Source organism: Manacus vitellinus, unplaced genomic scaffold, assembly GCF_001715985.3.
Source record: "Manacus vitellinus isolate BGI_N305 unplaced genomic scaffold, ASM171598v3 scaffold_52_pilon, whole genome shotgun sequence".
Classification (NCBI taxonomy): Eukaryota; Metazoa; Chordata; class Aves; order Passeriformes; family Pipridae; genus Manacus; species Manacus vitellinus.
The window spans coordinates 2,746,952-2,760,934 of NW_021940628.1; the positions used below are offsets into that span (position 1 = coordinate 2,746,952).

Sequence of the window (13,983 nt, forward strand, 5' to 3'; positions counted from 1 at the left end):
TTGGAGCAACCTGGGCTAGTGGAAGGTGTCCCTGCCCATGGCAGGAGGTGGAATGAGGTGATCTTTAAGGTCCCTTCCAACCCAAACCACTGGGATTCCGTGAAGCTTTAAAAATGCCCTTTGGGGTGGGCTCCTGCTTGTCATGATCCTATCAGGAACTTTCCTCTCCAACCCCTCCTGTGATGTTCCAGGACAAGTCTGGGACAGTCTCCGTGTGTGCAGTGGCTGCTGCACCTCCCCAGCCCTGAAGAGCTTTTAAATCTTAATTTATAACTCGAGATGTAAAACCTCAGCTGGCAGCTTTGAGGAGAGAAATGTCCTTGGGCCTCTTGAGAAACATCTGAAAACTGCTGGAGCACTTTTATCTGGAGCTGAGGAGTCTGCACAGGAGCTTCCCATCCTTCCCACCACTGCAATTTGAGTTTAATATCCCCCTCCCCTCATAATTATCCTTATGAAACATTTATTTTAAAATAAACCTAGAATGATTTTTTTCATCGTTTTGGGTGAGAGGGTAAATGGGGACAGCAGGGTTGTTACCCCTTCCTGCAAAGTGCAGGCTGAGGGTGCTGGATTTTTTGTCAGCAGTTGTGACACTGTTGGAGGTTCTCATTAGTTCACTCCTCATTTGCTATGCAAATTAGGTATTTAAATGCATTTATATGCATTAAATGCTCAATTCTTAATACAACTCCTCTGCCTGATGAATTTAACAGTTAATTGGCTGGTTTGCTTTGTTTGCTTGTGTTCAGGAGAGCAAACATGAACTTTGTCAGGGGGAGAGTTTGATCATTACAGTCGTGCAAGAGTGAAAGTCCTGATTCCTTCAGGCTTTCAAAGTCCTGATTCCTTCAGGCCTCCAGCTCTGGGGCTGGGGAGGTCCAGATAAATCTGCTTAGCAAATCACACAGTCCTGCTTGTTTCTGAGGCAAAGCACACATTGGAAAGGATGGATTTATTGGAATTTTATATCCCTCTGAGTGTTTCTGGGGTTTTTTAACCTGGAACTCTTGTGGGTTGATTTTGAGCTGATGTAGCCAAAGTCAATCCCTGTTTTAGGGACTGTTGCAAAGGACTCTCAGGTGACACTTGTGCTTGATCGTTCCACCCTTAAGGAAATCTGAATGTCTCAGGTTGAAGAGGATTTAAATCCCCCAAACCTCAGATTTTTGGGGTGAAAAGATCAAATCAGGAGGAGGCAGCGTTGAAATTACCTTGTTGGCAACTGGGCTGAGGAGTGGGGTGGGTTCTTTTCCCATCCAAAGGGAATCCTATTCTTGGTGCTGTGAGACTTAATTTCCCCCAGTGAGAATTTCTGCCTGTCCCTTCCCCCTCCCAGCCCTGGCCCTCGGCGAGGATTGCACATTCCAGCGGTGATATCACATCCCTGGCTCTGGGAGCTGAACCGGGAGGGATCGAGCCAGTGGAGCCAAATAGCTGCGGGGAGAAGGGATTTACCGGCACAGCGTGTCCCGGGGGACGGGGACAGGGACCCGGGGGACAGGGACAGGGACCCGGGGGACGGGGACAGGCTCTGGGGGAGCCTCTGTGGTGGCCTGTTCATGGGAAACACTGGAATAACCCCTGTGAGAACGTGAAAGAGCAGACCTGCAGGAGTGACAGCCACTTTTCCAGGCTTTAAGGGCAACTGGTGTAATTCCAGGGCTATAGGGAAAGCCCTGAGTTGCTGATTATTTGACAGGATTTCTTGTGTGGTTGTTCTCCTGTTTAGCTTCGTTTTCCCTCTATATTCTGAGCAAAGTGATTTTTTTTTACCCCCTTTTTCTGTTAACTCACTGCAAAACTATCAAAGTGACAATAAAAGCCTCTGTTTTTGACTAAATTTCTGGTAACAGCTCAGAGCTGTCCTTTTATACAGTGTATACAAATAATTCAACTGCTTTTATGTATTTATTACAACCAACTTCATTTAATTTGTGTTTAAGTAGCACAGATTATTTAGTCTTTTCTTTCTATAGTTTCAAATGATAAAGTCGTCGTGGACACGCTTTTTCTGGAAGAGAATCCTCTGGAGATGTTAAATATGTTAAACAGCAGGAGGAGCTGGGAGGCTCCTCTGGGATTTCAGGGAAGGGGCTGACATGGAGAAACCCAGGGAATGTGGTCAGGAAGGTTTGTCCCATGAAACTCAGTAGTTCACTGAGTGTGTTTTGCTGCCACTTGTCTGATTTAGGGGAGGTTTTGCTGTAAATGACCAAGTTTATCCTATCCCAGGGAAAACTTGGGTGAAGGGGCCTTTGGAGGTCACCTGGCTGGGAGCTGGGAATGTCCCCAGCAGACACTAATTGGCAGATTAGTGCTGATGAAGTTCATCAAGTGTATTTATTTACACTTGCATCATTCCCCAGCCCTTCCCCACTCCAAGGGCTGTCAGCCCTCCTGGCCAGGCCGTGCCACAGGGATTAACAGACACTTTTAGAAGGTTCCCTTTGGAAGATTCCCTCAGTGAAAGGGTGTTTTGGCTTAAAAAGAGCCGTGTCAGGTCTGTCAGTGAGTTCCTGGCCTGGCCTTTCACTCTGACTCAGCAGCAGAAGTCCCTGCAGTGACTCAGCTCCCCGGGGTTTAATCAGCAGCTGAATAAAAGGTTTGAAGCAAATGCTTTTTGTCATGCAGAGAAATGGGAAGAGGCAGATCTGGATTCCTGATCCAGGAATATCAAGGAGCTGTTATAATCTTGACCCTGGAAGTACAGTTTTGGCTGAGCTGCTGCAGTTTCTGTTGGCTTTGCACAGGGTTTGAGTGCTCTGCTCAGCCTTCAAAGTCAACCTTTCACGCTGTTTTTCCTTTCTCTTAAGTGGTAAATACCTTCTCATGCCTCAATTTATAAGGATTGCTTCCCCATTTCTGACAGCCCAGCTTCTCCAACGGCCTGATTTTAGCGGGTTTTGTGGGTATTCCCACTGATAGAATTTGAGTTCATAATTCACACACAGCCTGACTTGCAGATGAACTGGATGTTTTGTGCTGAAACACCACAAGTACACAGTTTGTCCATGCCTGGAATCCTGCTCTTTGATTCCATGTGTCTGGGCCTGCTGGAGTCCCTGGTTCCTGCAGTGTCTGACCCCACTGTGAGGTCCTGATCCTGCATTTGTCACATCCATCCATTGCCTGGAAATGGGTCACAGATCAGCATTCTCATGTCACTCAAGTACTGACACAGACGATGGGCTGGGAAAAGCCAACAGAAATCATCTGCAGAGTTGAAAATGTGGGAGAGAAAAATAGGAAATTTAGTCCCAGAAAGTGTTGCACAGTGATGTGAAAAACCACTCCTCAGGGCTTTTATCTTTGGGGTTTCCCTGCAGGATGACTGTGTTCTTGATGCTCTGGCACACAAAAAAAAAAGCCATAAAGGACAAAGTGCTGAGTGTTCCTGGGTGTTCCTGAGCCCTCAGTGTGTCTCTGGCTGTTCCCCAGCTCTGGGGTTGCAGAGCTGAGTGGGGCTGGGCCAGTTCGGAGGCAGCTGAACTGTCATGTGTCCCTTGGCTATTTATATGACTGCCTTTTTCCTCCTCCTCTTCTTAAAAAACCACTTTTTAATTGGAGACTTGGGTTCTTAAATTGTTTTCAGGATTAAGCTTTCAACTCTTACTCTCCTGTGTGGCTGCACAGGAGCATTGGGGTGATAATATGAATACCCAACCTATAATATTTTAACAGGTAGTTAAATACACTTTCTGAATTAAAATCTATATGTAGATGGCACCTTGCTACTGTACAGACACAAATCTGTAGATTTGCATCTTGTTTGGTGTCTTTTGGGCTGTTTTGGGGAAATCACAGAGCTGAAAGTATTTTGTTAAATGATTAATTTTCCCGGTTGTTTTCTCTTCCCGTAGCAATGAAATGCTGGATATTTGTGTGTTGTGTATGTCTCCTCTTGGCTTGTCTGTGGGTTTTAGGGACTGAAACTTCTCCACTTGATCTTGGAAGGGCTCCAGAGTGGCTGCAGGCAGTTGATAAGTCTGAAACTTTCTGTAAGCCACGGGGCTGAGGGTGCCTCGGGCTTGAAAGTGGAGCACAAGGAGATAACACTGCAAACTTCCACAAAACACTTCCCTTGGCAGCTGGGAGAAAACAACCATAGTGGTTCCCAAGTGAGCTGTGGAGGAGTAACTTTGTTCAGGGTTAGTTGTGACTCCAATTCCTTCCTGTCCTGAGAAAGGCACAGATGTGCAAATAATCTGTATCCAAAACAGGAGAGCTTGGAGAGATTCAGAAGGACTTTTGCAGCTGGATGGGTGAGGAACTGCCATCCTTTCATACTTGGGTTACTGCTTGGCCCTGGCTGCCTTGAACTGTGCCAGATAGTGGAGTGTCACTTCCCTGACCTGGGGGCAAACACACAGGGAATCAGGTTGGAATTGCTGCATTAGTCAGCTGTGAACCAGCAGAATAAGTAGGTCAGGGACTGAGGCAGCACCTGGTGGGACACACGTGGCCTGCACCTCGTGTACAGCTCTGTGCTTGCAAGGGGTTATTGTGATCATAAAATCAAGGCCTTGGTTCTGCTGGGTTTTTTTCTGCTTCGGGGTAAAAAATGTCCAGGTGTGGTTTATGCCATGGTGACACCAGGGAGGTTACTCTGGTTTTGGGTAGAAATTGAGTTTAGTTGTGCACTTGGAGTAAATAAATCCATTCAGTCTGGGTGTTCCCTGCTCCATGCACAGGGAGTTCCTTGTCAGGGAGGACAGGTGGATGAAGGAGCAGAGAGTGACAGGAGCTCTGAGGCAGGATTCTCTTTGTTTCCTCTTCACAGAAAACTATCGAATGAAGAGTTACAAGAACAAAGCCCTAAATCTCGAGGAAATGAGACGGAGAAGAGAAGAGGAAGGAATTCAACTGCGCAAACAGAAACGAGAGCAACAGGTAACTGTCATCTTGAGTAGGTTGTGTTCAGCCTTAACACAACCAAGATTGTGCTGCTGCCTAACTGGAATCATCAAGGATCTGTGCATTAAGGTTTGTTGGCAGTCCTCTTATTTTTTTTCCTGTTCTAACTGAGATCATGCTTTTCTCTTTTTTCTTTGTACCCAGTTCACACCAAGAGCTTTCCAAGCACTTTCTCCTTGGGGTACTGGAGGTTTTTTTGTTCACAGATCCTTGTTAAAGGTGGTGGTGTTTTTTTAGTGGTGTGTTTTGGTTTGTTTTTTTTTTTTTTTTTAATTAGTGAATGGGATTATTTCCTTGAGAAACAGGAAGAGCAAGTGAAAGTTTGGGCTGTGTGTATTTCTTAACTCTGAGATGTGGGTTTTTTTGGCTTGGAGGTCTATGAAAGCACGAGGTGATGTGTGTGGGACTAAATATTTGCTCTATGAGAACATCACCTACCAGCTGCCTTCTGCCCAGTTTCCCTGACTTGTTAGATCAAATTCTGCACTGCCTGTACCAGTGTCTGAGTGACTTGGGCATTTGCATATCTGAGGGCAAGACTTAGCATGTTTTACTGTTGGGGTTTGTGTGCCAGACTAGTCCTGAGAGTGCAGAGCTGTTATTAATGACCACTTTTTTATTCAGGTTACCTTCAGTCTCAGCTGAAGGGATCCTGCTTGAGGAACAAGAATGTCTAGCTGTGGAGCCTGTTCACCGTTGCTTTCTAATAACAATTCCTGTGCTTTGTTCCCCACCAGCTCTTTAAAAGGAGGAATGTGGAGTTGATCAATGAGGATGACTCCATGTGTGATAGTCACCTTGTGGATTCCTACGTTAGTTCCACGACATGTGGGGTAAGGTGCCTTTCCTTGTTCCAGCTGTGCCTTCAGATTTGATCCTTTGGGGGTGCTGAGGCCCTGGCACAGGTTGCCCAGAGAAGCTGTGGCTGCCCCATCCCTGGAAGTGTCCAAGACCAGGTTGGAGCAATTGGTCTAGTGGAAGGTGTCCCTGCCCATGGAAGGGAATGGAACTGGATTATCTTTAAGGCCCCTTCCAACTGGGACCATTCTGGGATTCTGTGATGGCATGGAAGTGACAGGCATCAATATTTTTGTTTTATCCCTTTTTAGAGGACTGATGTCACTTGTGCAGCTGGAAGAGCCACAAACCCTTGGCCAGAATGCAAACAGTAAACTTATTCCCAGTGGGACACCAGTGGAGCCCTGAGCCTTGTAAAGCTCAGCCAGGGAATCACCATCCCGCTGGTTTATCAAGGGTTATTTCCAGCTGCATGTTCAAAATCCTCCTCTAGAGCCTTCCACATTTACCCCCTTCCACCCAACAGCACTGCAAGTGTTACTGCAGTGAACTGGAAAAGTCTCTCAGGAAGTAAATAGTGTGCTGGGATCTCAAAGTTTTAATCTTTGACTCACCAGCTGAGCACAAATCGTGGTGGGTTGTCACGTGTGTGATGCCTTAAATATCTTAGGCTGAAATGGAACCATTTTTCTGTCTCCTCTGCATCTTTTCAGGAGGGATTGATCACAGGAGAGATGGTAGAGATGCTTTTCTCAGATGACCCTGACCTACAGCTGGCAACCACTCAGAAATTCAGGAAATTGCTCTCCAAAGGTAAAAATAACTCATCCCTGCCACGGGATCTGGCTTTTGCAAGAGTCTGTGCACGTGTTGCTGTACAGAAGCTTTGCAGCTTTGAGCCTGGGGAAAGAAAGCCATAAACTAGAAATGTGATAATTTACTGTATTGCTAAGGATTGACAGTTGTGTGAACTGCACAGAAAGTGACTCTGCAGAGTTGTCCTGCTGAGTTCAGTACGACTTGGGATATTAAATTAACCCTTCATGCTTGTTACTCCCCTGCATGAGGCCTGTCCACTGTTCTGACACTGCTTTGCTGTTCCAGAGCCCAATCCTCCGATAGATGAAGTGATAAACACTCAGGGAGTGGTGGAGAGATTTGTTGAATTCCTGAAAAGAAGTGAAAATTGCACATTACAGGTAAAGGAGATCATGTTATTAATTCTTCATAGCTCTTTAACCTTTGCTTAGCAATGTGAACCCACACATGCTGTCAGGGAAAAGTGATGTTTTGAACCCAAAAAGTGCAGCTTGTATGATCCATAGGAGAAGACAAAGGTAGCCTGTAGTGCTTAGGCAAAAAAAAAAAGGAAATTATAAATTGCTCTGAATTAAATTCTCGAAGGAATTCTGGCAAAAATCACCCAAGAGAGTTTGGAATTCCCGTATCTGATGTTTCTGCTGGGAGCTGGTGGAGCCATGGGATAAACATGCAGGAAGAAATTGTGTGAGGAGAAACCTCCATTATTGGAGGCATTTAAGTAGAGGCCAAGAGTCTGTTAGAAATGGGTTGGGCAGTGCTGCTCCTGCCCAGGGCAGAGGGATGGACTGGGTGGCTTCCTCAGATTCCTTCCAGCTTGGTAATAAGTCTGGTTGCTTTGGAGGGGTTAAAGACACTTCCATACATGGAATTTGATCTGAGTTGATGACTGCTTTCATCTCTTCTCCTGCCCTCTGGCCTCAGGCCATGGACCAGAGGGGCTTAATTTCCAGAAGAACTGAGTGGGAGTTCTGTATTTAAACCAAAGAGAGCCAAAACCAGGGAGTTGCTGCTCAGCTTCCCTTGAGCTCGAGGAGTCTTTGGGGAAGCAGATGAAACGCAGAAAACTTTCTACTTTTGTGTGTTTGTGCTCTGGGTGTCTTCATTTCCCTTGCTGGGGAATGGTTGTGGAGGTGAAGTGACGTGGTGTGACTGGTGGTGACACCTTCACTCGCTCCTCCTTTGAGCAGCTGTGGCCTCTGAGAGGGTTTTTAGCAGATGTGGCTCTTTTATTGCCCAAGAAAATAAAATCCTTCGATTGTTGAGGCGTCCTCTTGTGATGTGCTTCCTTTCCCTCACAGTGAAAGAGTCACAGCCAAAATGTAATGATTTTGCCAAATCAGGCTTTGTTTTACTGATTCTTTTGTCGCTGGTTTGCCTGTTTCAGTTTGAAGCTGCGTGGGCACTGACGAATATTGCATCAGGGACTTCCCAACAAACAAAAATAGTCATCGAGGCTGGGGCGGTTCCCATATTTATAGAGCTGTTAAACTCTGACTTTGAGGATGTTCAGGAGCAGGTAAGGACCACTCCTTCCTTTGGGGCTGGGGGATGAACCACAGTGGGTTGCACACCATAAAATGCAGTGTTTAAAACGAGTGACTGGTGTCTCCCAGCTGGCTCCACACCACAGGTGGAAGTGTTGTTTGCCTGGAATTAGGGGGAGATGCTTTCTTAGCACACTGCCTTGTTCTTCCTCTGTTAGAAACTGTGAGTGCTAAAACTGTTGCTGTTTCCTTTCAGGCTGTCTGGGCATTGGGGAACATTGCTGGAGACAGCTCTGTGTGTAGAGATTATGTCCTTAACTGCGCTATCCTTCCTCCCTTATTAATGTGAGTAGCCATGAACACTTGCCAGTGCAGTTCTTGGAGTCCCATTGTGCCACAGCAGCAGTATTGGAGCTGGGCCAGTAGATTCCCTGGTGGTGATCACTGGGAATCAAACCACTGGTACCAGATTAACTCCTGGTTCAGACAAGGATCTGATGGATGGAGTGGGACTCGGTGGATAACAGGCCTTCTCACAGCCCTCCACACTGCTCTGCATGTAGAGGGGGTGCTGCTGCAGTGTGCTGGTCCTTCTGGAGTCACAGGGTGTCCCTCAGGTCCTGCTCTCTGCTTGGGATATGGATTCCAGGGGCTTGGAGTGGGAACAGGGCTCTATACACCTCCTCTCCCAGCGTGGTGCACACCCACCACAGTCAGACCCATCTGTCAGGCTCTCATAGCCCTGGAAAGAATTAATCTTCATCCCATCCCTGGAAAGCTAATACCATGTCACAAATGGCTTGTTTTCCTGCTCCTGGTGTCAGTGCCCTGTCCCAGGGGGGCTGCCTGACTCCTCATCCCACAGGACTCACCACCCTCCTCAGAGCTCAGAGTCTGAGCAGTTCATGTCACCCGGTCTCTGCTGAGGGCTGGGAGTGTCTGGGCTGAACTGGAACCTGGAGCTGCACTTCACTCATGTGCCCTTCCTTCTGCAACCTGCCTAAGGTGGAAGTTGCCTTCCTGCCCCGTGTCCCTTGGCACTGTTGGGAATTACAGCTATTTATCCTAAGTGGTCTCATATCACTTCTCTTCCTCATTGAGAGGCTCAGGTGACAAACAGCATGACTTGAGCTACACCCAGTGAAGTAGTGCTTTGACTTCCTTAAAATCATACTGGTTTTAATGCTTTTGATTCCCTTGACTTCCACATAAGGATCATAATTCCTGGTGATTCTCTCTTTAGGCTCCTTACGACGTCCACCAGGTTGACAATGACACGAAATGCTGTCTGGGCCTTGTCAAACCTGTGCAGAGGGAAGAGTCCCCCACCTGAATTTGATAAGGTGAGAATAAATGCCTTGTGGGCAGAACAGGTGGCAGGGAAACACCCAGTTAAGATGTTTGTCCGAGTTATTTTGGGCTGTTGGACTCCTCTAAGTCATTCCAAGTGGGAACAGGGTGAGCTTCTTCCTGCTGAGGTGGATCTGGTTGTTCAGATGTTTGTAATTTCCTGCCAACCTTTCTACCATCAGCTGGACCCCTCAAGTAGGACCCAGGCCAAGGCTTCCCTGCAAGGTTTCTCTGTCTAAAAATGGGTTTATCTAAGAAGGGTTTACCCTTTTGTTATGAACTCTCTGGAAATTTGAGACTTCACTCAAATTACCACTAAAAAGTTTTCTGAGACTTGAAATACTACAAAGCAGGAGTCCTGTAGCCACATGGGAGCTGTGGCAGCTTTCCCTTTCCTGGGAGCCTAAGAAAATGTCCTGCTGGCCTTTCAGGTGTCTCATCCTTCTTTGGTCGAACAAAAATGTTTTAAATCAGTGTGTTATCACTTTTCTTAAGTGAAAGCTCCTGTGACAAAGCTGGGAAGCCTGTGGTGAGGGATGAAATCTGAACTGAGTGTAAGCAGAAACCCACTTATAAGTGATTGAGATACTCAGAGGTGTAACTTGATGGTTGCTGCTCTGAATTATGAAGAGTCAGAAATGGAGCAGAGCTCTTCCCTAGGAATATAAGGAGCTTCCAAGGGGTGACTTGCCTCAGGAGTCTGGACTGGGTCTGGGAGGATGTAATTTGAGTGTAGCAATGAAGCTGTTGGGGTGGCTTTGGATGCTGTGATTAGGAGGTGTGGGAAGCAGTGGGAAGCTGCTGACTTGGGGGAAGGAACCTGTGGCCATGCAGGAGCCTGTGGCCATGCAGGCCTTGTCTCAGCAGCTGGTCGGTGGTGTTGGCCTGCGGGGTGGTGGTCCTGGGCAGGGTGACTAACCCAGCTGGTGGCTGTTGTTCCAGGTGTCTCCCTGCCTGCCAGTGTTGTCCAGGTTGTTGTTCAACAGCGACTCTGACCTGCTGGCAGATGCCTGCTGGGCCCTTTCCTACCTGTCAGATGGTCCCAACGAGAAGATCCAGGCAGTGGTGGACTCGGGAGTGTGTCGGCGGCTGGTGGAGCTGTTGATGTGAGTACCTGGGATTGCTGCCTCAGGCAGGAAGCTGAGCATGAATCCATGTCAAATCCATCAGAGCACTCCACACCTCCTGTGCTCACGGGATCCAGGCACCTGGGCTGACCTGGGAGCAGTTTTGTAGGAGGATCTGGAGCAGGTTCAGAGCTGTAGTTTGCTGGTTTGTCTTCCTGGTTCTACTCGACACTGGTGAAGAGACGCCTGTGTTGGTCTCAACAGCAGTCCCAAAAATTGCAAATTCACTGATCAAAGAAACCTTACCCCTGTAAATTTCTGAAATTGGAGAGGATGAGTGTGGGCCAGCTACACAGAGAACTTAGGAAGAATTTACTAAGGAAAGATCAAACTCACACTTCTCATCCATGGAGGCAGAGAGGATTGCAGGATGTTGTGTGCTCTCAAACTTCAGATGTGCTTATGGAAGCCTGGTTGTGAGGCAAATCAAAGAACAGTGGGTAGCAAAAGTCAGCTTGGCTTTGAGGAAAAGAGGATTGAGTTGGGATATAAAGGACCAAACTGTGTTGCAGTTTTGTTTTCGGTGGCAATACGGTCAACTTACTGTGTGTTTCTACATGCCAGGGGATGGATTTCTAAGGAAATAATGCAGAGGAGATAAATGGGGAGAGAATATTCCAAATATCCCAGTGATCTGATGGATTTGCTTGTGTCCTTGCCCCGTTTCCCTGCAGGCACAATGACTACAAAGTGGCCTCCCCAGCTCTGCGGGCAGTTGGCAACATCGTGACAGGGGATGACATTCAGACCCAGGTGAGAGGAGAGGCCTTTCCTGCAGGGAATGCAGTGTCCATCAGCTCCAGACCTGGCACTGGTGATCTCACTTCTGCTTCCTCTCTCCAAAGGTGATTCTAAACTGCTCAGCCCTGCCTTGTCTCCTTCATTTGTTAAGCAGTCCCAAGGAATCCATCAGGAAAGAGGCGTGCTGGACTATATCCAACATCACAGCGGGAAACAGAGCACAGATACAGGTACTTTCTCCTCCCAGATTCCAAGCTCAGCATTAAGGCTTTGCAGCTTTTTCCTTATCTGGCATTTTAGGGGCTGGATTTGTTCACCTCATTCTGCAGTAATTTGCAAATTTGCTGCTCCCAACCATCTGCCAAGCGAGCTGAAAAAGAGCTTGGTGATGGCACCAGCACAGACCAGCCTGAAATGATTCCCACACATTTGGATCATTGGAATAACAGGAGATACAGCCCTTTATTTCTCCATGCTCAGCCCCTTTGAAGCTGGTTGAGTTTTAATTATCCTTTTCCTGACCTACATAGGGAGGCAGATGAGTGCTGAAAGCATTCCCACAGTATTGATGCAATACCAGGGATGGTCTGTCCTGCTGGTTACGGAATATCTCGCGTTAGTAGGAGTTGGCTGAGGAATAACCCAGAGGAATCACCGAAACTTGGGGAAGTTTTTGTGTTGGGAAACAGGGGAGAGGTTTCTTCCAGGTGCTGAGAAGCCTTTCTTAGGAATGGTGTTGCCAGTGCCAACCCCTGTCCCTGCCCTCTCTCCCCAGGCAGTGATAGATGCCAACATTTTCCCGGTGCTGATAGAAATCCTGCAGAAGGCGGAATTCCGCACGAGGAAAGAGGCAGCCTGGGCCATCACCAACGCCACCTCAGGAGGGACTCCTGAGCAGATCAGGTATTCCCTGTGGCTCCTCCTGGGGGAAATCCCTGGGAGCTTTGCCTTGATGGGGACTGCAGGGCACAGCCCGAGCTTTCTGCATGGATAGTTTTAGACAAGGCTAAATGACAGATTAAATTCCAGTGTGGATTTAATTTTAGCAGCACCTGGACTTTAAAAATAGCTTTTTTATTTTCTTTAAGTGTGTGTTGCTGGTGCTCTCTCTCCAGGTACCTGGTAAATTTGGGTTGTATCAAGCCTCTGTGTGACCTGCTGACTGTCATGGACTCCAAGATTGTTCTGGTGGCATTGAATGGGCTGGAGAACATCCTGAGGCTGGGAGAGCAGGAAGCCAACCAGAGTGGGACTGGGATCAACCCCTACTGCAGCCTGATCGAGGAGGCCTATGGTAGGTGGGGGCTTTGGGCACTGCAGGAGGCACTGAGGGGGTCTGTTGGGTGCTTTCCTGCTGTGTTAAGGGGTTTAGTATGTTCCAAAACGGCCAATATTTGTTCCAAAGTCTCTTCAGACTCGTGATTGGGTGAGGAGAAAATACTTGGAAGTAAAAACTATCAGAATTCCGATCCAGGCTTCCAAGACCTGGAGGCCAAGCTGATTAGTCGTGGCTTTCACCAGCTGGGAGTGCTTACTCAGCTCAGCTCATTTCTGGTTAAAAGTGACAATTCTGGGCCTAAAGTTGCTCGAACTGTGCCCACTTGAACACTGGAAATCCAGGGAGAGTTTGCTTTTCCCTGGAGCAACTTAATTTGGTGATGGTGGGGTTTTGTTTTTTTTTTTTGTCCTTCTCTCAGTGCTTTGAGGAGCAAGTTCCTATTTTGGTCTGGAACTCCCTCTGTACTGCCAGTGTCTGCTTTGCCCTCTGATTATTACACTCTGTGTCCTGATTCTCCCTGTAAGAACAATTCTTGGAATTCTTGGATGTGCAGCAGGGGATTTAATTAGGGCAGCTAAAAGCTGGAGGCTGCAGACCCTGCTCCTTCCCCTCCCTACCCCCTGCAGCTCCCAAATTCCTCACAGCCAGTTGTGGAGGCTAAATCAGATTCCAGTCAAATTAAAACATCTGTATGAGCTGGAAAGACATTAATGCTGCCTGGCAGGGGTGAGATCCTCAAGCAGCTCTGGAATAGCTGCATTTAGGTGTGGATTTAGGTGTCAGAGCTGCTCAGAAAATGCAAATCTCACACAGTGAAGAAGGACGAGGGGGGGAGTGGGAATAAATCTGAGGATGAACTACCAGAATTTCTTTGTTTCATCGCATTCCAATTTTTTTTTTCCCCTGCAAGGTTTGGATAAGATAGAATTCCTCCAGAGCCACGAGAACCAGGAGATCTACCAGAAAGCCTTTGACCTGATTGAGCACTACTTTGGGGTGGAGGACGACTCCTCCGTGGCCCCCCAGGTGGACGAGAACCAGCAGCAATACATCTTCCAGCAATCCGAGGCCCCCATGGATGGTTTCCAGCTATAATGTGCCCTGGGGAGAATTAAAACACGCCACAAACTTTCTGGAAGAGCACCTGGGAGCAGCTGCTGGCCCTCGCTGGGAAGGCTGAACAACACCCTGAGTTTAGGAAACTCTTCTTCCTTCAAACAAAAAATACAAACGGCGCTCGGTCCTTGCGGAAAGAAGGGGATTCTTCTTATCCTTGTTTCTTTTGGCTGCTGCACACGTGTCTTTAATGCAGGAGGGACACGGAGGTGACAAAGTGGCACCTCCTGGTGGCTTGTTCTTTGTGGTGGTCCCTCCCAAATGCAGTTCTTACCTCGGGTACTCCCGTGAGGCTCCGGCGTTGGCTTGGGTGAGGACACAGATCAGAGAGGGAGTTTTCTGGCCACAA

General features: G+C 47.6%; 1 protein-coding gene across 3 annotated transcripts; it reads left to right on the top strand.

Annotated features, from left to right (window-relative positions):
- The first annotated feature begins 4,244 nt into the window (after positions 1-4,244).
- KPNA6 (karyopherin subunit alpha 6) lies at positions 4,245-13,774 on the top strand. Of its 3 annotated transcripts, none has more exons than XM_008920588.3 (14): positions 4,245-4,265; positions 4,784-4,893; positions 5,655-5,750; positions 6,429-6,528; positions 6,820-6,914; positions 7,922-8,053; positions 8,278-8,366; positions 9,265-9,364; positions 10,314-10,477; positions 11,173-11,251; positions 11,344-11,469; positions 12,015-12,142; positions 12,355-12,533; positions 13,429-13,774. In XM_008920588.3, the coding sequence occupies exons 1-14, from the start codon at positions 4,262-4,264 to the stop codon at positions 13,611-13,613; spliced, it is 1,587 nt and encodes a 528-aa protein (XP_008918836.2). In that variant the 5' UTR covers positions 4,245-4,261; the 3' UTR covers positions 13,614-13,774. The 3 variants fall into 3 exon arrangements, with proteins under 3 accessions (XP_008918836.2, XP_017936819.1, XP_017936820.1); XM_018081330.2 differs by having other exon boundaries at positions 4,247-4,265; positions 4,784-4,986; XM_018081331.2 differs by lacking the exon at positions 4,245-4,265 and adding an exon at positions 4,468-4,477 and having other exon boundaries at positions 4,784-4,986.
- Positions 13,775-13,983: the final 209 nt, after the last annotated feature.

Coding starts and splice junctions, on each gene's coding strand:
- KPNA6 (XM_018081330.2), top strand. Junction 6,529..6,819: donor CAGGAAATTGCTCTCCAAAG/GTAAAAATAACT, acceptor TTGCTGTTCCAG/AGCCCAATCCTCCGATAGAT. Junction 11,470..12,014: donor GAAACAGAGCACAGATACAG/GTACTTTCTCCT, acceptor CTCTCTCCCCAG/GCAGTGATAGATGCCAACAT.